This window comes from Cyprinus carpio, chromosome B16 (assembly GCF_018340385.1).
Source record: "Cyprinus carpio isolate SPL01 chromosome B16, ASM1834038v1, whole genome shotgun sequence".
NCBI lineage: Eukaryota > Metazoa > Chordata > Actinopteri > Cypriniformes > Cyprinidae > Cyprinus > Cyprinus carpio.
This window is the reverse complement of record NC_056612.1, coordinates 16,750,323-16,774,988: the sequence shown is the minus strand read 5'-3', so window position 1 is coordinate 16,774,988 and position 24,666 is coordinate 16,750,323. Positions and strand designations below refer to the sequence as shown.

At 37.3% G+C, this 24,666-nt stretch overlaps 1 protein-coding gene and 1 pseudogene across 1 annotated transcript; both read left to right on the top strand.

Annotated features, from left to right (window-relative positions):
• Positions 1-606: 606 nt before the first annotated feature.
• LOC109053851 (mothers against decapentaplegic homolog 4) lies at positions 607-12,730 on the top strand. Its single transcript, XM_019071150.2, has 12 exons — positions 607-729; positions 1,367-1,613; positions 4,913-5,087; positions 5,222-5,245; positions 5,513-5,704; positions 6,079-6,294; positions 6,482-6,586; positions 8,189-8,242; positions 8,325-8,508; positions 8,595-8,763; positions 8,982-9,120; positions 10,678-12,730. Exons 2-12 carry the CDS (start codon positions 1,377-1,379, stop codon positions 10,887-10,889), a joined length of 1,707 nt encoding a protein of 568 aa, XP_018926695.1. The 5' UTR covers positions 607-729; positions 1,367-1,376; the 3' UTR covers positions 10,890-12,730.
• Positions 12,731-13,172: 442 nt separating this feature from the next.
• Positions 13,173-23,769, top strand: LOC109052753 (annotated as a pseudogene).
• Positions 23,770-24,666: the final 897 nt, after the last annotated feature.

Genomic DNA, 24,666 nt, shown 5'->3' with positions numbered 1-24,666 from the left:
GGATAATATTTTTGTGTTTTATTTTTTTTTATTTCCCTGTTAGAGTGATGTTAGATGTTTAAGCCTTAAGAGAAACATTTATCAGTTGGGTATCATATTTAATTCACATTTGTACTGTAAAAAAAAAAAAAAAAAAAAGATCATACATTTTTCATCAATCAAAATCAAAAAGACCCAGTTAAGGGTTTCTTATTGATCCGTAGTATTATTATTCATACATAAGATGAAATCTAAACGGATTTTAATATTCCTAAATTAAGATTTTTCACTATACAAGTCAAGTGAACAGGTAAAACAACCTGGTTTTTGAGCAGGGTTAGTTCTTGTTACTTCACTTTTACTTGCGTTCTACAGAATTTTAAAATGATTTCGAGCAGGAACCAATAACACCATCGCACGATATTCTTTTGACAAAGTTTTACTTTTTATTGTATTTAATTTTTTGCGCACCGATTTATTGCCTATTAATATTTATTTATGTTTGTTTGTTTTACAATGCAATAAATTACATTACATAATTGTGGTCGTTGGACTTTGTCTCCGTTTCAGATTTCAGTTTTACTGCGCTTTATTTTACCTCTACATTTGTGTCGCCAGGGGAGTTACCTCTCTCTCTCTCTCTCTCCCTCTCTCTCTCTCTGTGCATAAACGATCAAGTACCGCGAGCGAGTCAGACGTGCGCGGACATAGGCTACACAGAAGCGTACGCACGTGACACTTAACTCCATTGTAAGTAGTCCTTAATATTGACTTACATGAATTTGTTGTTTGTGTTTATGTATTCAGTAATTAATAGTTGTGTCAGTAACTATATACGGTCTCAGAAAGAGTGAAACCGAATAAATACGTGTCTGAGTCAGGAAGTAACTGTTCGGCGTTTACCACACAAGTTGAGAGTGATGGACACGTCTGTTATGGGATATCGTATCATATCAGTTTATTTGTTTAGTAATAAGTACAGTTACATTGAATTGAGTTTTCATACTTAAACGTTGGTCTGTTTTTGTGTATCTGCCTATTAAAAATGAAATTAAATCCTATTCTCCACATCACCTGTGCAGCAATGCTAGTCTGAATGCCCAGTTCTGAGACCTGTGCTTACATTCTTGTACTTGTGTACATTATCTGTATTGCTTTACAGTGACCCCAAAAGTTTTTGGACATTTTTACCACACTTGAAAAGTTTGACAATCAACTTTTTGTGTTTTGAGTGAAAACTGCTTGTTCTTTCATTATTTCCTTAAAACAAGTACCACATGGTTTTATGTTTATATCCAATGTAATGGCATTCATACATTTTTAAGTGTTGCTGAAGTGTCCAGGCCACATTCATGTACCATTTTTCTTTGCGTCTCTTCTAAATTAGTGGGAGCAGAATGTCTGTGAATGCGCCCAGCAGCAGTGATGCATGTTTAAGCATCGTTCACAGCCTGATGTGCCACCGCCAGGGAGGAGAAAATGAGAGCTTCGCCAAACGTGCCATCGAAAGCCTGGTAAAGAAACTCAAAGAGAAAAGAGACGAGCTTGACTCCCTCATCACTGCTATCACCACAAATGGAGTTCATCCAAGCAAGTGTGTCACCATACAAAGAACGCTGGACGGACGTTTACAGGTCAGAGCTCTACCGGCCCACATCATCTGTTTTTGACACTTATTAATCATACTTAATCAAAATCAGACAATGTGTAATCTGGAGTAACAGTTCACAGTATGTAAGGTCATGCTAAACAAGCGTCTACCCTGTTGAAATCTAGTTAGCTATGTTAATTCAGCTGGTATGGAGCTGGTCTGTCTGGACAACCAACATATATGTATGAGAAACTTTACTGCTAAAAGAATTCAACCAAAAATGATCAGTGACTTATGATGATGCTGGTTGACCGAGGAAGCAAGTTAATCTAGTTAAGAAGTCTGATAGGGAGACGGGCATCCCAGCCTGGGTACCAACATTAAAAACAAGTCATATACAAGCCAGTGTTGTTATTTTGAACTAAAACTATTTTAAAAATTGATAATTGAAATAAGGATTAAATAAAAATATGAAATAAAACACTTTTTAAAAATTATACAAAATTGTCTTAACTGAAAACAGAGTAACAGAGTGAAGTTAGGGCAGTAGGTTGAAGTACTAAAATGATTAAAACTAAAACTGAAATAAAATGAATTAAAACTAAATAGATATATATATTAAAAAAAATCTAATAAAAAATGACAAAAGCATGTAACAAAATTATTAAAACTGAAACTAAAATTAAAATGAAAGCTGAAAAAATACAAATAAAAGCCAATTCAAAATAATATGAATGCTATAATAGTATATAGATGATACATAATTAACACTGAAACTCGCATGCTAAGCAATGCTGTTTTTTTTTTCAGCAGGGTAATAGATTGTATACCAGACTGTAGGTATCATCTTACACATAAATTGGCTGTTATTATGGAAAAGAGCAATCATTTTTCAGTGTTAATTATTTCTCCGAATGTGACTGACATTGTGTAAACAGGGTATGTGGCCAGTTCTCCACTTCAAATGAACTCTGAACATAAACAATATCAAATAAAGCTCCCGCAAGTCAGCGTTAATTACATGTACATTAGCAATTTTTTCCTAGAGGTTCCATGCTGCTTCCATGTGTCATCTACATCAAATGCATCTTCAAGAACATAACTAACTGAAATAGATTCACCTAAAGAGCCAGTCAACCCAAAAAGCATGCATAAACACTTTTACCAACAAATAAACAGTCCCATCATATTGTAATGTTTTTTAATACAGTGTGACATTTTGTTATGTGATCAGTTTTCACATTTAAGACCAAAAGTCTGGCAGACTTTCACCTCTGCTGCATTTCTAACCATCAGAGGAGGAGAATCGAGGTATGAGTGATGTTAACATGGAATCTTTTCTCCCAAAATAGTCATTTCATGATTTGAGAGAGAAGAGAGGCCTGTGGAGAGCGAGACAGAGAGTTTTCCCTTCCCCCAGCTGTAGACGGGGAGAGAGGCGGGTGGAGGGCGAGGAAGGGTTGTTTTGTCTGAAACACAGGAAAGGGGCGGGGCCAAGCTTAAGCCTGTCTGTCTCTCAGTCTGTGTATGTGGGAGCGAGACGTCAGTATTTGAAGCATGAGTGCAATGTGTTCAAGTAGGACATTTATGCAACCAGTTGTAAATGCATGTGTGCATCGGTATGGATTTGAGCTGAACTCTCTGTTTCATGTCAAGCGCAGCTATTAGGGTTTGTTAGTGGACAAATGCAATGTTTGTGAAATTGAGAGAGTTCTGAGAGTTTAATATGGTGCTCTGTCTGTGTGTGAGTTTGTAAAAGTAATGGGTTTGGCAGCGGACCAGCTCTGTCTCTGTCTGTGCTCTGACTGTCTCCGCTTTGACTCGCTCAGGAAGGTCAGTCTCCTGGGTGGAGAATTGTAAGTCATTCCAATAACAAATGAAGTCACAGTGTGTTGCCACTCACACATGATTTAGAGAAGATGGTCTGACACCAGAGTCACCAGAGTTCTCTGTACTTTTTATCTTCTGTGTTCCTTTCTGATAGAGCATCCCTGACTTCAGACCTGTCCATCCATGCAAAAGTTTGACCGTTCTAAACTCTTTGTCTAGTTAATAGTTCATATGAATTCATTGTGAAGTAGTAACAAAAGCTTTTTAAATTCCTTAGAATCAAAATTTAGATGTATACCTGTAGCTTGCCTTGTTTAGATACAAAAAAAATGACCTCAAATGATCTTATCTGATGTTATCTAATATAATATACAATATAATTATGGTGTAAATGTATCTCTAAAACATATTTTATTTAAAACTAAATAGAACTAGAAAGAAATGAGTACAAATATAGACCTATAGGGGCAGTAAGATTTTGATTCAGTTAGAAGGATGCATTAAATTGACCAAAAGCGACAGCAAAGAAAAAAAAAATTATATTTTTACATTTTTGAATATTCTATACATCAAACAATCAGGAACATTTTCCACAAAAGTTTCCACAAAAATATTAAGCAGCACAAATGCTTTCAATATTGATGATAATAAATGTTTCTCGAGCACCAAATCAGCATATTAGACTGATTTCTGAAGAAAGACTGGAGCAACGGCTGCTGACACTTCAGCTTTTCCTCACAGGAATAAATTACAATAACACATTATTAAAGTAGAAAACGGTTATTTAAAATTGTAATAATATTTCTCAGTATTACTGTTTTTATTGAGTATAAGAGACTCACCCCGAACTTTTAAATGGTCGAGGCATAAAGAACATTTTAGCTAATTCACTTGACATTCTCTGAATAAATCATTCATGACATTAATAGTAATTATTATTTTGAGCTCTAATTTTTACATTGGTTTTATAATTAAGGTCTGATAAACAGAGATGAGTAACCATAATTGTCACATTTTCCAGTTGTGTTTTACATCACATTACAGCATCAGTCTACTATTTCGTTTGGCAAAAAGTGTAACAAGCTCATCTATTTCTAAGCCATTAGTTATGTCTTTCTCGTGAGCCAAAGTCATCAAATTCATTTTTCTCTCTGAGAATAGTTCTTTGGAATGGTGTTAGGAGGAGGAGGGTGGAGAATGAATATGATACTGAGGATAAGCGATTATCAGTGCATGCACTCCAGAAAATGCTCCGGTCAGTGCAGTAATAATTACACTTAATAGATAAAAGGAGATCAAAATGATGAACAAAAATTTCAACAGAATATAGAGAAGTCAGTAAGTAAAAAAATCAGCAGGTCTTTTCTTTGCTGAGTGTTCATAACTCAATTGCATGTAACTTAAACGAAAGAACATACAAGCCTCAGATACAGTTGACAACCCCATAAAGCTGTGTAATTTTTTTGATAATTTCTTTAATTAAGAATACATAATGTTGTGATTACTCCTCAGGTGGCTGGGCGGAAAGGTTTCCCTCATGTCATATACGCTCGTTTGTGGCGATGGCCGGACCTTCACAAGAATGAACTCAAGCATGTCAAGTTCTGTCAGTATGCATTCGATCTGAAGTACGATAACGTGTGTGTGAACCCCTACCACTATGAGCGCGTGGTGTCCCCTGGGATTGGTGCGTATGTTACTAAAAACACAAACTATGAAACTAACTAAACATTTTTCATCACTTTTATCATTTTACAAGGAAATATTCTGATAAAGAATAGGCAATGAATATTTGACGCTATATTTTTTCTTTCTTCTCAGTTGGATTCAGTTTGCCAAACACAGGTGAGTGGAGCGCTGAGTAAATAGTGGAGGACATTAGCACTATTTTTTCTTCACATGTGAAAGAATGTCTCAAGCATTCATCCTGGCTAATTGCTGATGGCCCTGATCGCTGCGCTGCTGGCAGCCAGCCTTTAATCAGACAGAGACTGCCATAAAATGTGTCAGATCAAGACATGCAAGGACTTGCCTTGCAGTGAAAGAGACAAACAGGGACAGGAGTTTGGAGAGGAGCTCAAAGATGTTTTGACACTCATTCTCATCCCTCAGGCAGGCTGATAAAAGAAGAGCACATACATGACTGCATCCAGATGGAGGGTCCGTCAAGTATGACCTTACAGCAAGACCATCATCCTCCAGATCACTACAGTCCACAGCCGCTTAGAATGATGTCCCCAGAGCTGCCTCAGCGGACCACTTCCTCGGTCACTCTCTACCCCAGCCTGCCCCTCTCTCCACCCTGTAAGTACAGCAAAGCAGGGGGTAAGGGGTTTTGTTGCAAAGCAGTGTTGGCAGTGTTATCATAGAAATGAATGTAGTAAATATGTTTCAATGCAATTAAATGAATTGAACTAAAACCATCTAATTGCATTATGGGACATTTAATAAGCTTTTCTTTTATTTAAATTATTATTTTTTATTATATTGGATTGATTGATTAACTGATAATAAATGGGGTGTGCATATAATTTTTTTTAAATCAAAATCTACTAGTTGGTGTTTTACCTTAGCAATTGAAAAACAAACTTTAAGTTGACATGCTGTCTTAAAAAAAAACAAATAATGTTTTTATTATGAGATAATAAATCATTATCGATCTTGTTCTCTCTCTAAAGCAAGTGCATCCAGGTTGTCAATGCAGGCGGAACATCCTGAGGGACTGTTACAGATCGCATCCCCAGCGGGACGGGCCTTGACCTCCAGCTCTCCACCTTCTACCCCAACACACACACATGCACCCACACACAGCCAGCCTTCTTCCCAGCAGCCTTCCGTCAGCCAGAGTGAATACAGCACCTCAAAGCACACGCAGACACAGGAAACTTACCACAGTGAGTCCTTTTTATAAATCACATAGGGTCATGCATTGACTATTGACCTTGTTGAGTTTTATTATCAAGACTTTACAAGTTGTATATGTTTGTAAGGCAGTTCATCTGTATGACATTATCAGTGAAAGACTGATCTATGAAATCAGTATGAAGTCATATTAAATGTGTTTATTTTTAAACATCTCAGCAACAACCTGGACAGGGACCAGCACAGCCTCCTATACTCCTGCTGGACCACAGCAGAATGGGCGGAGTCATCAGCAAGCCCCTCCCCCTCACACTAGCCACTTCTGTATGTACATTTACATGTCATGGCAACACGTTTTTGTAAAATATAGATAATAATTGTAAAATAATTTAATAATCTCATGTAATATATAAAATATATAATGCATAATATATATAATATATTGTAACAAACAGTCCACTGAAGGCGAGTTTAAGAACTTAAGTGAACTTAAGTGAACTTAAGTGCAGCTTTATTTCAAAAGTAATCCAAAATACTAACATAACCCAAACGGAGACTTGACTTGGCATGAACAGACTTGACTCACCAACAGCAGGTTTCAACATCAATACTCGACAGGAGGCAGTGGCAACATGAGGGCTATTTATATCAAACAACATGGGTCACATGACAAGAACCAACCAATGAGAGACAGGAAACATGACTAACACAACCAATGAGAACATGACACATGAACCAAATAACCAATAGCAGGATAACATGAGGGTAAGGGAATCACATGACTAGACAGGAACTATGACAAGGCAAAAACCCATATATATATATATATATGGGTTTTTGTTCCTTGTTTTCCTTGTTATTCAAAACAGAATATATATATATATATATATATATATATATATATATATATATATATATATATATTCTGTTGTTCAAAATTTTAAAAGTACGATTTAAAATATATTTTATGAAAGACATAACTTATGTTCACAAAGACTGCATTTGTTTTATAAAAAAAAACAGTAAAACATTAATATAGTGAAATATATACAATTTATAGTAATCATTTTCTATCTTGATATTTTTAGTCTACTTTAAAATGGAATTTATTTATGTGATGGCAAAGCTGAATTTGATATTCTAAAAAAAAAAAAAACTCTTTCCGACCCCAAATTTTGAACAGTATTGTATATAAATAATATATAAATACATAATATGTATCAAAAATGTTTCATGAAATGTAATGCATTTTGTAATTGTTACATAGATTTTTATCATCATAATGATTATATACAATGATGGCTCTCTATGTAATGATATAAATCCCTAGTTCTTCAATGAAACTCTAAATGGCACAGACTGATGGGTACTTAACGTAACTAATGATATTTACAGCATTAAACTATTTGGCACAAGCTGATTGGTTCATATGCACACGCAGCCAATGAGCTTGCTGCTTTACATTTAAATGGCTGGTTAGCATCCACTTGAGAACTTTGCAGCGCATTTTCAAAATTCCTTTGAAACCCTCCACCTTCCCCAGCTCCACCTGTATAGGTCTGCTACGGGTTATTTTATATGCTATTTGTGCAGCAGCAGTATGTCTTAAATGCTCACGGCACTGTATCACCATATTCATTGGCAGTAGCAAGTTCCTGTACTTGCTTGCAGCAGCAGCAATAATATACAACAACAGCAATAACCAACAGCAGCAGCAATTCAGCAGCAGTGTAGCAGATCTATTCCCCCAAGACCAAATACGTTAACATTGTCATAACCATTACCATGCTAAAATCTTCAAAGAGTTGTCATGATAGAAATATAATTATATAATAGAAATAAATGTATACATCTCACTTTAATTTTTGTCATCATTGTATCATTTTGTTTTTAATTGTGTTAATGTTATTTTTATACTGTTATCAGGGTCTCAGCATCACACACCAGCCTCATACCCTCAACCAGTTTCTAACCATCCAGGTACAACACACACACACACACACACATTTACATAAACCACACTCTGTATTAAATTAGTGTGTCATTTGTTTGTGCACTGCAGGCCCAGAGTTCTGGTGCTCAATCTCTTACTTCGAGATGGATGTGCAGGTCGGGGAGATGTTTAAAGTTCTAGCCAACTGTCCTGTGGTGACAGTGGATGGATATGTGGATCCCTCAGGCGGGGACCGCTTTTGTTTGGGTCAGCTTAGCAATGTTCATCGAACTGATGCCAGCGAGAGGGCACGGTCAGTGTGCATTCAACATAATACTTATACACATTCATTCATCGCTGGAGATTCAAGCTTTTGAACACCTGACATCTGCCCAACAGGCTTCACATTGGTAAAGGTGTTCAGCTGGAGTGCCGTGGAGAGGGGGATGTGTGGATGCGTTGCCTTAGTGACCATGCCGTATTCGTGCAAAGTTACTACCTGGACAGAGAGGCAGGGAGAGCACCAGGGGATGCCGTTCACAAGATCTACCCAGGAGCCCTCATTAAGGTACACCTTTAATGACATCACTTTTTAGCACTGATTTCTTCTTTGCAATTAAATCAGACGTCAAAACCAGGGGAACAACTTTGGGCCAGACAACTCTTTTTGAAATTGTTCCAGAAAGCAAGCATAATCAGTAAAGTTAAGCATAAAGTTGTAGACAAGGACTGAAATATCTGGATCAGTAAGTGTTTGTTGAACTAAGAGCAGTTTGTTCCCCTTAGGTGTTTGATCTTCGTCAGTGTCACAGGCAGATGCAGCAGCAAGCGGCGACTGCGCAGGCAGCTGCGGCTGCACAGGCTGCAGCAGTGGCTGGGAACATCCCGGGGCCTGGCAGTGTTGGAGGAATCGCTCCAGCCATCAGTGAGTTGCTGGTCCCAAAAGCACTGATTTTCCAGTTATGTGATCACTATTTTAACAATCTTGTTAACTTTTCCTAAAACCCAAAGACTGTTTTGTTTACTCTGTGGTGCCAGTCTTTCCTGAACTGCTTTTCATCAGCAGTGCACTGAATATACATCCCCACAGCAAAACAAGTAATTTACCCAATTTTGTAGTCTGAATTGAACGTGATGTGATGAAAAACATGTGTACAGCATAATAATGCCAATGCAGTTCATTTGGAGAATCAAAAATATACAGCATGACCAGTGTATTGTGATTCATGAACAAATTACTTTTATGAACTGGTTCCTTTAGTGAATCAAAAACATAAAGTGTGACTACTGTTATTAGATTCATTAACAAATTACTCTTATGAACTAGTTATTTTTAGTGAATAAAAAACATACCAGTGTAGTCCTATTCACAAACTATTGACTCTTTTGAAGTAGTCCTTTTAACAAATTATTTAAAAGACTCATACTCCTCTATTAATTCAATAGCAATTGAACTGCATAGTTTGGACTCTTTTGATAATTATCAAAATTTAGATTTTTGTATTGTACCAAACTGTAAGGATACAATTTATTACTGAGAAAGAATTTTTATGTCAGCAAAATTAGCACTACAAGGAAAATATTCCCAAATGAATCTGAATCGAATCATGAGCTAGTCAATCAGAATCCAGCCCTCTTCTTAAAGGGATACTCCACTCCAAATTTTGTCATTAATCTCTTATTGTCATGTCGTTCCAAACCCGTAAAAGCTTCTTTCGTCCTCGGAACACAGTTTAAGATATTTTGGATGAAAACCGGGAGGCTTGTGACTGTCCCATAGACTGCCAAGTAAAATAAACTGTCAAGGTCTAGAAAAGTATGAAAGACATTGTCAGAATAGTACATCTGCCATCAGTGATTCCACCGTAACGTTATGAAGCGACGAGAATACTTTTTATACGCGAAGAAAACAATAATAATGACTTTATTCAACAAGTCGTCTCCTCTGTCTCTCCACATCACCATTTTGTAGAATATGAGCAGAACGAAAGCAGCTTACGATTTTCTGTGTCAGCCACGCTGTACAGATGCGTTGTTTTCATTCAAATCAAAGCGTAAATACACCTAGAAAACATACCCTTGTGTCACGGCTGAAACAGAAGAGCATAAGCTGTGATGCGGAGAGATATAGAGGAGATGAATTGTTGAATAAAGTTCGTGTACAAAAAAAGTATTCTCACCGCTTTATAATGTTATGGTTGAACCACTGATGGCAGATGGACTATTCTGATGATGTCTTTCATACTTTTCTGGACCTTGACAGTGCAATTTACTTGGCAGTTAATGGGACAGTCACAAGCCTCCCAATTTTCATCCAAAATATCTTAAATTGTCTTCCGAAGTTGAACTAAGCTTTTTCAGGTTTGGAATGACATGGGGGTAAGTGATTAATGACAAAATTTTCATTTTGGGGTGGAGTATCCCTTTAAAATAGTACTTGCTTCCTGTAATACACAACACTCTTCCTCATACATTTTCACAGGTCTGTCGGCGGCAGCTGGAATAGGTGTTGATGACCTGAGACGTTTGTGTATCCTGCGGCTGAGTTTTGTAAAAGGCTGGGGACCTGACTACCCTCGACAGACCATCAAACAGACACCATGCTGGGTGGAAGTTCATCTACACCGTGCCCTGCAGCTGTTGGACGAGGTCCTGCACACCATGCCCCTCGCTGACCCCGGACCTGCCAACTGACCCACAGACTGCAAAATAGACAAGCCCTGTCACAAAAACAGGGAGGACGACAGACACAGAGAAAGAGATACACACACCTACACAGGCAAACAATGACTCATAGTACCACATACACACATAAGCCTTCACACACACTGTCTTTCCACAGCCTTGGCCAGCAAAGTGCCTCTGAACTGACCAGTGTTTAGTCCACTCTTTGGTGCTGTTGACCTGGTTGTCTTGGTGACACAGACCAAAGGCCCTGCTGATGGGTTCACACTAATGGAGGTCCAGAAGAGGTGAAAGTGAGTTGGTTAAGAGGGAGAGAAAGATTCATATGATAACACGATTAATATGCTTAATCCTCAGAGACCCAGGAATGGATATTAATGATATTTTTAACCCTTTAACATGTCTGTAGAAAGCCAGTAGTTACAAAATTTACATAAAGGTATAATTTAAAACAAAATGTTGCAAAAAAGGAACACTGGGTATTTAGGGTTGTTAAATTTCACTATTTTTCAAAACACTAAATGAAAGTTTGGAATTGACAACACAATTCAGCACACAAATGTTTTTGAAAAACAATATATATCAATCAGTCAACCAGTAAGGTTAAGAAGTAATAAATACTCATATAAAAGTGTTTGCAAAGTGCAGTTCTGTGTGTGTGTGTGTGTGTGTGTGTGTGTGTGTGTGTGTGTGTGTGTGTGTGTGTGTGTGTGTGTGTGTGTGTGTGTGTGTGTGTGTGTGTGTGTGTGTGTGTGTAATTGGGTATTATGTAATTGCTTTATACAAACATTGCAGTTCTGCTGGGTCTCTGAGGGTTAAAGCTCTGACTCAATCTGATGTATCATAGTTCTTAAAGTGTCAGCTGATCTGAATGCTGAGTGCAGGCAGGATGTCCAGGAATAAATGCATTTATAAACGGCAGGACAGAAAATGTGCTGTATTCTACAAGGCAGTATATTTTATCTGAAAAATCTTGAAGTGAGACCAAAGTATGAAATGAGATCTAAGGATCTGCCGGTTTAATGACATTTGACTTATGAATGCCATAATAGTTTATAATTCAGTGATACAGAGATAAAAGTTTTGTTAACAGTGGGATTTTTGTCTGCTAAGCTATACATGAGGGAGATATTTAACAGTGCTGAACTATGTGCTAAAAGAGTCTGACACTTCATACATGCAGAAAAGCATAAGCCATGACACTGATACAGAATTACGGACACCTAGTGTTTTTTTCAAGTATTGCATTCACTCATATACAGCTTTGCATCTGACGTTTAAGCTTTATTACAAACTGTATTTTATTCAAGGATTCTGTGAGAGGATGTGCTATATTCTGAATATAATCATGACAAAAGGGAGTTACAGTAGGCAGGACGCTTCCAAGTGATGTGTTTCCTAAAATCTTTTTGCCAAATTTCTTTTGTTATTGTAGGATGTGTGTTCCAGGACCCTTATCCAACGCTGCTTCAGCCGTGACTGTATACAGAATACAGCATGCATTCTAGTGCCTTCCTGCTTCCATAAAACAATCACTACAAAATAAAAATACTAATATCCTAAATTCATTATGCATAACATACTAACAACAATCACATATAGCAACTTTCTTGGTACTTACATCACCCTTATGGCCTCATGGGATAGCAAAGGGTCCTTAGGTTGGGAATTAACAAACTTTTTTGTCAGCCGAACCCCTTTGACTTTAAATAATTACTTGAAGTACCCTCTGAGATTTTAAGTTAATATTTCAATCATTTAAGAACACGTGTGCATGTTCACAGTTTTCTGTTAACAGTTGATGGTCATATCACATGCAAGTAAAGAAATAAAATAACCCTTTTAAGTTATTTGGATTGTTTTGAGTTTAAAATTATTTTAATTTTACAATATTAGGATTTTATTAATTAATACCCTTTTCATCAACTCATGAAGCCCCTGCAGTTTTCTCATTCATGAACTCCATTATGGAAAACCCTGCAACTTTATCATGAATAGGCCTATTCCATTTTTGGACATACTGCTTATTTAACATAATGCATTTTGCATAGGGAAGTATTCATAGCCACAAAGGCTATGTGCTTTCTCATTTCTAATTGCATGTAATCTTTAAGAAAAATACAATGTATTATATGCTAAGTAGATGTAGCTGTTACAAAAAAAAAAAATTTTTAGAGATTAGAATCATGAGTAATTGTTGCAATTTATTATTTTCGGCGGATATGAAATTGCTGGAATATACAGGAGCGTACGGTGTTGGGATGCTGTCAATGAGATGCGCGCTGCTGGTGGGCGGTACTTGCGGTCAGACTCTCAATCTGACGCAGTGCATCCTTTAGCGCGCAGCATCCGACAACGGCCTGGACCGAGGACACTAGGACACCGCGTACCGTAGAGATGTAGTCAAGAATCATCCACATATCAGCTGAACGAAGGACCGTCGACATTTATTGTATATTCCACGGTTGTTATCCGGATCGCAGCGCGCCCAACCCGCAATATGGCTGAGATCACTGAAATACGCGCGGCGTACGGTGAGTATAGCGCAGGCCTGAGCCTTCCCGACACGCCTGAAATATGAATGTTACGCATTATGGATGCATTTGATCTGGTTAAGATAGCACTCATTTATGATGTGAGATTTTGGACTGCGCTTGTTGAGCTTCTTAAATCAAGACCACAACCACCATCAATGGGCTGTTGTTCAGTCATGAAGTGATTCGTTAAATTGTGATTGTGAACGTCGCCATGTTGCAAAAGTGTTTTAATGGAGAGATGGGAGCAGGAATGACGTGATGTCTATCCCGGACTGGACCCGAAGGCTCTTTGTTTGTTAATAACGCACCGCTGAGATTACAGCCTCCACCCATGTGTCCTCAAAATCACCAGCCAAAGTATAGGGGCTAGTTGTCACACGGGGAATTTATTACAAGGGCTCCATCTAAGTAACTATAAGGGTTGAGTCAAAAGCACCATTATAAAAATTTGGGAGGTTCTCTGTGCTCGTTTCAATCATTTATCTTCAAACCCTCTTATAAGAACAGTTTAACCTCAAATGAAAATTTAATTCTTTTACACACCCTTATGTCCCATAGCATATTATTTATATTGACAAAAAAATAAATTTTTTAATAAAACGTTGGCTGTTCTTTGACAGGTGCCATTTAGGGAAGCAGTTCTCAACCTCTAAGGCTCCAAGACCCCCGTTTTCTGAAGCAATATTTAGAGACACCATGTTTTTTTCCAGTCTTTCATGATTTACAGTATAAGTATTAAGGACAAAGAGTTTTTTAAAGTGTAGTATTTTGTTCTTTACCCACAATATTTACCGAAATATAATACTCAGAAAATAAGTATATTCCTTATTTTAAAAATAAACTTGTTATTTTAAAAGGATTTCATAAGACTTTACTAATTATACTCCTTCATATATCCAGGTGTTTTTATACAGTTGACAACTCTGATTCTTCTTCTTCTTCAAAAAAAAAAACCTGTTGTTAAGAGTTTTTAATAAATCTTGATTTTAGTTGTTTTAGCATATTTTATTTAAACCTTGTTTTTGCTTATTTTAAAGTTGACTTTAATGCCCCTCTGGGCCCCAGCCCTGTGGTTTAGGGTGTTTATGGTGTTCAGTGTAAACAGACAGTATATAAGTGTTGGGGATAAGAGGGTCTTCACGCCCTTTTTCAGATGTACAGTGATGGGGTAATGATGGGAGTGGCATTAGGGTTTCTTTTAAATAAATAATATTGGTATGCAACAAAATACACTGGAATTATGTGTAAAAACATTTTGTTTATTCTCTGAATTATACAAAATTGATTTCCTCTCTCCTACACCTGAATTAAGACAAATTTCTGCGAACAATTTTAGTAGAGAAGCTGAAAATGGAGTATGTTGTTCTCTGTTTTATATGTTTCACCCTAATTACTAAACTGATATGTAAATCATTATCTTTAAGGAAATGTAATTTTTAGGGCTAATTTAAAGGCGTAACTGTGTCGTGTCTGAGAGTGCGGGATAACGTGACGGAAAGGAGTGTCCTCGGATCTGATGCCAGCATCAGCTGGCACCACAGTGCCCACCTCCATCTGGCATGAGCCTCCGAGAGACGTTTACGCTCCAGACACAGCTTCGTTGCCCACTCTCACTATGGGCTGTACATGTATTCAAAGAGCAGGCACCGTGTGCTTTGGGTGATGTGCAGAGTCATATAGGATTTACACTATAGGACATTGTTTAGAATCCTGTAGGACAATATTGAGTGTAGAAAACAATTTCTTCGCCAATTTTTTTTTTTTTTTTTTTTTTTTTACAATGGTGAATCTTATCTTGTTTGAGATAGGACCAGCTAATCTGTGATTCATTATTAATGAAATAAAAACGCTTTGGGGAACAGCTCTTCCTGTGAAACGAAAGATTTCTCTTTTTAGTCAGCTTTCTCGCAATAGCAAGCATGATTCAGATTTGCCTCCATCCAATCAACAACCAAAGCACTGATTTTTATCTTTTTGATAATCCGTTTCACTTGAATGTACATCAGAATATGTAAAAAATATGTCGCTACTTGCATTACATAACGACTTTAAATGGGACAAGATGAAGGTTTTTCTAGATGTTTTTGCTGCATCATTCTGATGTGACATATCCACACTGAGACCACAGTGCTGGAATAACTGGCAGTACTAATTTCTGTCAGGGTTGGTAAATTAATGTCTTGAATTGATTACACCGCAGTAGACTGTGAATTGCCTTTTTCTGGTATGGGAAAGTCAGAGCACACATCATTTAACTCATCGTCCTCAGCCACAGACAGTAATTTAGCAGATTCTTTTCATCTGAAGGATCTTACAGTCTACTAATTTTCTTCCTCAAGGGCATAACATTGATAGGGCATTTTTTTGCAGCACTCACAGGTTTCTTCTTCCTGCAGTGTTTTAACTAGCAATGAGTTTATCATTAAGCTACCAACACCCTAGACAGATGTATCTCTGGTTTTTGATATTCGATCACTCTACCATGTCCACAGTCTAGACACACCTGTCAGGGCTCTAAAAGGGTGTTATTTTGATTTATATCCTGAGAAATACTGAGTATGCCAAGAATTCAGTCATTGATATGTCATTGAGAGGTCAGAGGCTTTTGTACTATCAGTACATTGATTAAAAATGTAAGCGAAACTGTGTACATGTGTGCGTGAGGTGGGTGTCTATCCTCTTTGTTTCCATGTGGTTTTGGTTCATATGTGTATATGCCCCATGGGATGTTTCCAGGCATTTGGAGCAGCTGTTTTTTCGGAGCCTGCCAAGTCTTGCATCATCTAGCAAGTGGGGTGAGGGTCTTTGTGTGGGGTTGGATGAGAGTGATGGAGCAAAGAACAACAGACTGGGTGGAGCGCTGGCAAATATCTTTTTCTATCTGCCTCACGCTTTTGGCTGTAGCTCCATCATGCTGTTCTTTCTGGGCTGTGATGACTAGACTCATCTACTTATTAGATTTTTTGCTGCCTTCTCTTCTTTTCTGAATCTTTGTCTTCATTCATCACAAAACTGCCACTAAAACTGCTGACCTAACATCTGATCTCATAAGTTAGGTCACTTTGACCTACTTACATTGGTAATGTAACATACCATTAAATGTATTTACACCCCAATGACAATGGCAAACACTTTGATACAGCTTTTCCACAGAACCAAGTGTAAATAAACCTAGACAAGAGTTTTCAATATTTCATAGCTGTGTTGCTGTAGCGTGAGACCGGATGCAGTCGTCGCTGTGTGGGATGGCTGTGTTCCTCTGCATGTGCGGGTGGAGTGGGCAAGAAGTAGATATAGAGCGAGTCTACTGTGAGATTGTCAGTGTCTGCATGTTCTGAGCTTTTGTGCTTTAACTAGAAAGACTTGTTAATTCTTTTCGATTCAAGCTTGGGAACATCTTCAGGTATGAATACGCTGTGGGTGAATGTAGATAGATGTGATTGAGTTGTTCATCAGTCAGTTTACTCTTCTGTCTCTGTTTTTCTCCTTTAGATATGTCTCCAGTGCTGGCGGGGTTTATCGGTGCCGGTGTGTTGGTCGTTGTAGTCATTGCATTAATCTTTTTGTGGACTTGCTGTCAGAAACATTACAACAGGACAAACTACAAGCTCCATGGAATCCAATCGGAACAAAGTGATCCTCTCACAGACCCACCGTACAGGTTTATTCACATGCTGAAAGGAATGAGCATCTACCCCGAGACGCTTACCAGCAGCAAGAGGATCATACGAGTGGCACGCCAGGCCAGATCCCAGACCCCCGACGGGGCTCAAAGCAACAAGGGTCACCCAGTGGTGCTGGTAGATATGGATTCGGCAGCAGAAAGCGGCCTGTTGGGAGAGAAACAAATGCAGATGAGGCTCGGGGAAAGTGGCCATGAGGTTCCCAAGCTGGAGAGGGAACTTCCTGTGCATGCGGATTACAGCTGTATGGACAGCAGCTCTGCCAGCAGCAGTCAGACCTCCAGTACTACGGTTTCCAGCACAGCCACACCCTTCACCCCCGCAGAAGAGCCCAGCCGAGGAGATCTCAGCATCGCAATCGATTATAACTTCCCTAAGAAGGCCTTGGTGGTCACCATCCTGGAGGCTCGGGGGTTACCGGCTGTAGAAGGCCATGCGGGCAGTGCCGACCCCTATGTGAAGATGACCATTCTTCCCGAAAAGAAACATCGCGTTAAGACTCGGGTCCTGAGGAAGACTCTGGAACCTGCGTTTGATGAGACCTTCACATTTTATGGCGTGCCGTACAGCTCCCTGTCGGATCTCACTCTGCACTTCCTGGTGCTGAGCTTTGACCGCTTCTCACGAGACGATGTGATCGGGGAGGGTGGTTGCGTTGGGATGTGTGGTGTCGAGTACAGGCCAAGTTCATATTACGCAACAGATCACAAAGAGAAGTATGCAGGTGAGAAAGAGCAAAACACCAGAAAAAACACATATAGCCAAAACTCAAGTCTATCCTATAGTACAGTGTTCAAATTCAGATTCTGAGTATATTGTATAGCACAATGCACTGCATTATATACATGCAGCATAAAAAAGAAAGAATCAAAAGCAAGAATAAGAATTGTTTTTAAATTTATAATCAGCGTTGGGAAAAGTTACTTAAAAAGTAATGCACTACAATATTGTGTTATTACTTTTAATGGTAAGTAATGTGTTGCATTACTTTTTAAATCTGGGCTGGGTTTACTTGTTTTTAATATAAAATGTTATATGTTTGGCAAATATTAAAGCACTTAGCAATAAAAAAAAAATGAAACAAATGTTATGTTTATCTTAAGTAATTTTTCCTTAATAGTATGGTTAGGGTTAAATGAAATACATACAGGATATTTGTGTTATTTAACCTATTTAATTATTGCAGGTTTGCGTCTTTTTCTGGGTTCGCCTTTTACTGTTTTTATTAATTTTAAGGAATACCGAATCAGTTTTTTTGCAAGTGAGATGAGTAAATGCATGATCACATTTAGGGCCAGATTTACTAACAGCTTGCGCCAGCGCAAACCATCTTTTGCTGTTAAAAAAGTACTGTCAGGATTTACTTAAGACGCGTAGTGAAGAATTACCACTGAAAAGGCGTGGACAGTCATTTTTGTGCCTGACCTTGTTGAATATGCATTTGTAGGAGTTTCCCTTTTAGACGCAAAATTTATGGGAGGAGAGTATTAAAATGAATCACAAAACGCGATTTACTAAGATTTGCGCTCGTCAAATTACTAGTATTTACGCCATTATTTAATGTCCAAAAAAAGCATGTCTTAAACTATTTTGCGCCTGTTTTGTAAGTAGATCACCTGCACCTGATGAGCATCGGCTCTACTACGCTTTTTTAATTTGCACTGCGCTTGGTATATTGCATTGGTCAATATGTAAATAAGATGTTGCGTCTGTTTTTTTTATTTGCGCATTGTCAATAAATCACTCGCAGAAATTTCCCCGACCATCAGCACTGTTTTGAAATTGCAGACTCGCGCTAATTTGCCCTGTTTAGTAAATCTAGCCCATAGTCTAGAACTACAGTAACCATCATGTTTACACAGCACACACAATGCCTCTGCACTTACTCCCAATTTCTCTCAACATGTGGGCAGGAGAACTGTCAGTCAATAAATGAGAAAACAAAGTAAGTGGCGTTACTTATTTGAAAAAAGTAACTCCGATATTTTCTTGTAAATTAAAAAGTAATGCATTACTTTACTAGTTACTTGGAAAAAATTTATCTGATTACATAACTCGCGTTACTTGTAATGCGTTACCTTCAACATTGTATATAGTATATAGTGTAAAAAAAATAGATATTTATAACAATTTAATAATAACAAGAAATGTAACAATTATTTCCTGCATTCAGTTTGTGCTGGCATTGTTTGACTGATTCAACTGGGTTCTTTTTATAAGTCTGACACTTGTATGAGCTCAGCAATGAATCACCGTGCATCACTGTCTCATCCTCCTACTGCAGATTGTAGTCACTGATAAATGTGCTTATCCTCCTGCTCACACTGAGTGGGTTTAGATGATGAGTAGACAATCCAGTTGGCACATACATGAAAGCCTCTTCGTGCCTCCACACAGAAACTAAGCTGTGAAGGTAAACAGAAAACAAGTTTTTAACAAGTCATCAGCCCACTCAGTTTGTACTTATTATTAATGCATCTGATCAGTTCCTTTGCTAATGCACCATGTATTGAAGATCTGCTATCGCATTATCACTTTCCTGCTTATGCTGCAGTTCTTCCAGTGCTGTTGAGGTGCTTAGTGAACCTGGGGATATTCTTACATGTATTGTAATGTTGATTCAAGTCAAAGAGGTGTATTCAATAATTATGTTGTCTTAAATACTTTAACTTGTTGTCTTTTTAAATCTTTGTGTCTGTGTATTTGAATTTCTGCAGTGTGTGAGCCGTGGAGAGCTGCTGGTCTCTCTTTCCTATCAGCCTGTTTCTCACAGACTGAGTGTGGTGGTGTTAAAAGCAAAACACCTTCCAAAACTGGACATCACTGGCTTATCTGGAAGTAAGTGTACATTTAAATAATTTTTATTTTATTTTTTTAGAACGCTTATTTAAAAGTTTTGGGATCAGTATGATTTTTTTATGTTTTTAAAGAAGTCTCTTATGCTCACCAAAGCTGCATTTATTTGATCAAAAAATTAGTAAATCAGAAATACTATTGCAGTTTTCTATTTGAATATGTTTTAAAATGTAATGTATTCTTGTTGGCAAAGCTAAACCAGAGCTATTACTCTTGTCTAATATGCTAATCCAGTGTTCCAAAATACATTTCTTATTATTATCAATGTTGAAAACATTTGTGCTTCTTAATATTTTTGTGGAAGTGGTGATACAGTACATGTTTTTCAGGATTTTTGATGAATAGAAAATTCAAAATAACAGCATTTAAAAAAAAAAAAAGATTTATTTGTAACATCATAAATGTCTTTATTGTCAATTAAATTGATTAAAAATGCATTAAAAATACTGATATTTAAAAAAAGTCAGACCCTACAAAACAAACTTTTGACAGAGTATATTTATATAGAGTATATATACAGAGTATATTTACCAAATAACATTATTTTGAAAATTATAATACAAAAAAATTATGTAAAATTACAATATTTTTAAAAATATAATTTTTACATCTCACCTAAGTATCTAATGTAATGACTCATTTTGTGTCCCAGATCCGTATGTGAAGTTGAATGTGTTCTATGGCCACAAGCGCATTGCCAAGAAGAAAACGCATGTGAAGAAATGCACGCTCAATCCAGTCTTTAACGAATCCTTCATCTATGACGTGCCGGCTGAGCTGCTGCCAGACATCTCTATTGAGTTCCTGGTCATGGACTTTGACCGCACTACTAAAAACCAGGCCTTGGGACGCCTGGTACTCGGCGCAAACAGCCCCTGTCCCTCGGGAGCCGCCCACTGGCAGGAGGTCTGCCAAAACCCACGGCGCCAAATCTCAAAGTGGCACACGCTCAATGAATATTAGAGCTTCACCACAATCTCTCCGCACACATGTTCAAACACAGGCTCACAGGAAACATTTAATAATGAGAGAGAGAGAGAGTTCTGGGAAAATATGCCTTTTTGTTACCGTCACTACATGGAAGGTAACTGATTATCAGGAGGACTTGTAAAAAAATAAAAAATAAAAGAAAGACTTAAGCCATCTTTTACGTCATTGCTAATGCGATGATGGGCCTCAGAAATGAATCTTTTTAAAGTACACATTTACTTTCTCACTCAGTTGCTCACATATAAACAGACATATACACAAACACGCCGCCTGAACACAAACATACGTGAGAAATAATAAACGAGACCAAAATAACAAAACATATTGACTGTTAGGATTTTATGAGGTTTGGGATTCTGTAACTGTCCTAATTAAACTTAACGCATGTCTTGACGCTCCATATTTCACTCTAGAACAGGACACTGTGTGGATGCTGGCGCACATTAAACAGGCTCTTTTTTGGAGGCATCTGATTTCTGGAAGTTTGTGGAAGGAGTTTGGTTTAAAGGAGCTTGTGACGAGCGTCTTCTGATATGTACTGATTCTCCACAGTCTGAGAAATGCACTGAAGTGATACAGAGGTTGTAAGATCTACGCTGAAGTATAAATTGTTCTGTTATGCTTTGGCTGGAGATGTTTTGGAGATTCCTGCTGTGACACATTCTCCACAGCTACAAGTTGAGTCATGTGATTGTACAACAATAACCCTATTGGCGGCACTCTGGCCCTGATTTATTGCTTGTGCAATGATTTCATCATGTACTTTGAATAAATCTGGCCCTGAACAACTTAAATCTGCACTGCTATGCTACAAACTCACTCTGAATGTCACTGTCTGTATGAATTTCACACACCAGAGCTTCACTTCACATAAAACAGTGCCTCACTGTTTCGTAGATTGTACTAGCCATTGTCATCAGATTGCCTTTTTAAGATGGATTGGATTCACTTTCATTTGAAACCCTGTGTGATGTAGAGATAGACAAAGAGGTGTGTTCATAGTTTGGAGCTGGAAAGCTCTGGTATATTGCGGGGTCGTTCTGAGCCCTCTGATATGATGTTTGGGAAATGGAAGGATATGTAGCATTTTATCATTTTTAGTTCATAAAGTCAAGAGGGAAGATACCTCCTTCACCTCAGTTTCACTTGTTTGTCTTATACCACTTTGTCACATCTCTCTTTTATGATGAGAACCTGTAAAGTCATGATCTGCCAGTGTGCCTGCCGATAGCCTGGGCCTTTATCTCTTGATTGGTGCTCCTCACTGTTAATTTACCAAGTCTGAGGTCTGAATCTGGCATAGAGTGTACTGTGTTTCATATGGCATTAGAATTAAGATTGGGAACCAAAAATCTGAAAGAAAAAAAAATATTGGAAACAAATGACATTTATCTCCATTAACGATTAACGATCTTGCATGTGCAATTTTTGCTAACATTGTATTAAAAAATTCGGACAGTTAACTGTTTTATAAATTAACTACACAATTTATTCAGCAGTGACATAAAAACATCGCTTCTGAATTTACAGCGTGAAACATATAGAGAGCCCAGTGTACCCCAATTACAGAATAAATGGCTCATCATTCGGTCCTTGTATTGAATCAAAACCATACAGTGTGACCAGTGTAATATGAATCTTAAACAAATAATAAGTCCGATTTTTTTAATGAATCAAAAACATACAGCACAGTCTAGTGTGACTCCCAAACATGACTCTAATTAGGCAGTTTTTACTGAATAAAAATCATTTAACACAACCAGTACACTAGGATACAAATGAATCTAATGAGTCGGCTCTTTTTAATGTATCGAATACACAACACAACTACAGTACACACTCTTAAAAATAATGGTTCTTTATGATTGATGCATTGATGGTTCCGTGAAGAACCTTTAACATCCATGGAACCTTCCATTGCAGGAAGGTGGAAAAATGTTCTTTAGATTATTAAAAATTATCTTTACGTTACGTTTCTTTTTAGAAATGTTCACTTGAAGGTTCTTTGGGGAACCAAAAATGGTTCTTATATTGCATTGCTGCAAAACCCCCCTTTTGGAACCTTTATTTTTAAGTATACTGTATGACAACATGAAGTAACTGGTTGTGTAGTTTAAAAACACACATTATGTGTTTTGTTAATAAAGAAAATTGGAACGAAAACCAAAACCTTTACATTATTTTAGATTTCTATCCCAAGCAGGAAATATGCCCAAGATTCAGGAGACCCAGCACAGCAGGGACAGTAACAGATCTGGGAAACACACAATGTCACTTCCTATACATATATCCAAACATTTCTGATCAATTACCCACAAATTAGCCTCTAGTGGTCAGCTAGTTGTATGGCACACAGTTTGTCTATCATAGAGATGTTAAGATTCTAAACTGTAATTCTGGATGGAAAAACGCTTCTTTCCATTCAAGCTTCTTACATGCTTAAGCCACACACCCTATCCACCCAGTAATGTCTTTCGTATAGAAGATACTTTTTGTATGGGATCACTGGTATGACAAAATGGAACGATATTAAAAGATTCAGTCCATGTGACAAACAACACACAGGCGAAAAAAAAACACTAGATTAAAAAAGTATTTAAAAAAAAAAATCATATGTGACCTATACACAATCACTTTGGTGTTCAAAACTTAATTGGCAGGAAAAATGTTGTATTAGTGCAAACTTAAAAAAAATCTTGTGAATATTTGACATGTACTGTACTGCAAAATGCTGTGAGATCTCTGCTATGTTACACACCCACCTGTATGTTAGTGTTCTTAACACCCACTGAATGTGCAAAATAAACGTGATACACAATTGAATTCAATTCTCCTCTAGTATATTTTCACTCCAATATCTAAATTATTAGCATATTTTCAAAATGTGCTTAAGGGGTCATAGAAAATTAAGATCCTTTGGAAAATCGAAATATGCCTAAATGAATGGTATTAAAGCTAAACCATAGCAAATATCTGCGGTGTGAGCAGTGACGTCAATTAAAATTAAATTTTTTTAGCAATTACTAAATTAACCAAGAGGGGTTTTTTTGGTCTCGCTCTTATATCACTGATAAAATTATTAATAGTAAACAATTCTGATATTTAAACATTATCAGACATGTCTGACTAAAAAATGAAATACAATAGTATCCTCTTTTTGTCCAGAAGCTTCATGGCAAGTTTGAGAAATTTCCCAGGCTCTATTTATTAAATGATTGTTTACACGCTTGAAAAACTCTGGTTTACTGAGTCATTTTTTAAGTTGAGAATTGAGGCAAATGGATATGAGACTATACAACTCTCCAAAGACGGTCTTTGTGAAGGGTTTCAGTTATGACTTGGCAACGTGAGATGACCTTAATATACCTCATCTCCAATGAAAGACTGATTTTCTTGGAAGCTTCTGGTAGACCATGCTTCCTCATTCAATTTCTGAAACAGAACAGGAATGCTGATATAAAGGGAGCTGAACAACCCATTCAACTTTTGAACGGTGACAATAAAATGAAAACTGGCTAGAGACATATGACTAGACTTTGTGTACACAGCAGACGTATTCATACATCACAATTTTAAGCTACATTTAGGTTATATTCTTTGAGATTTGTTGTCAAATCTACTTGTCTGTTGATTACAATAAAGATCTGCAGTGATACATATTGTCCTTCCACAGATTTTAAAGAATAAAGATAATTCTGGTGTAAATACGATACCACTAAA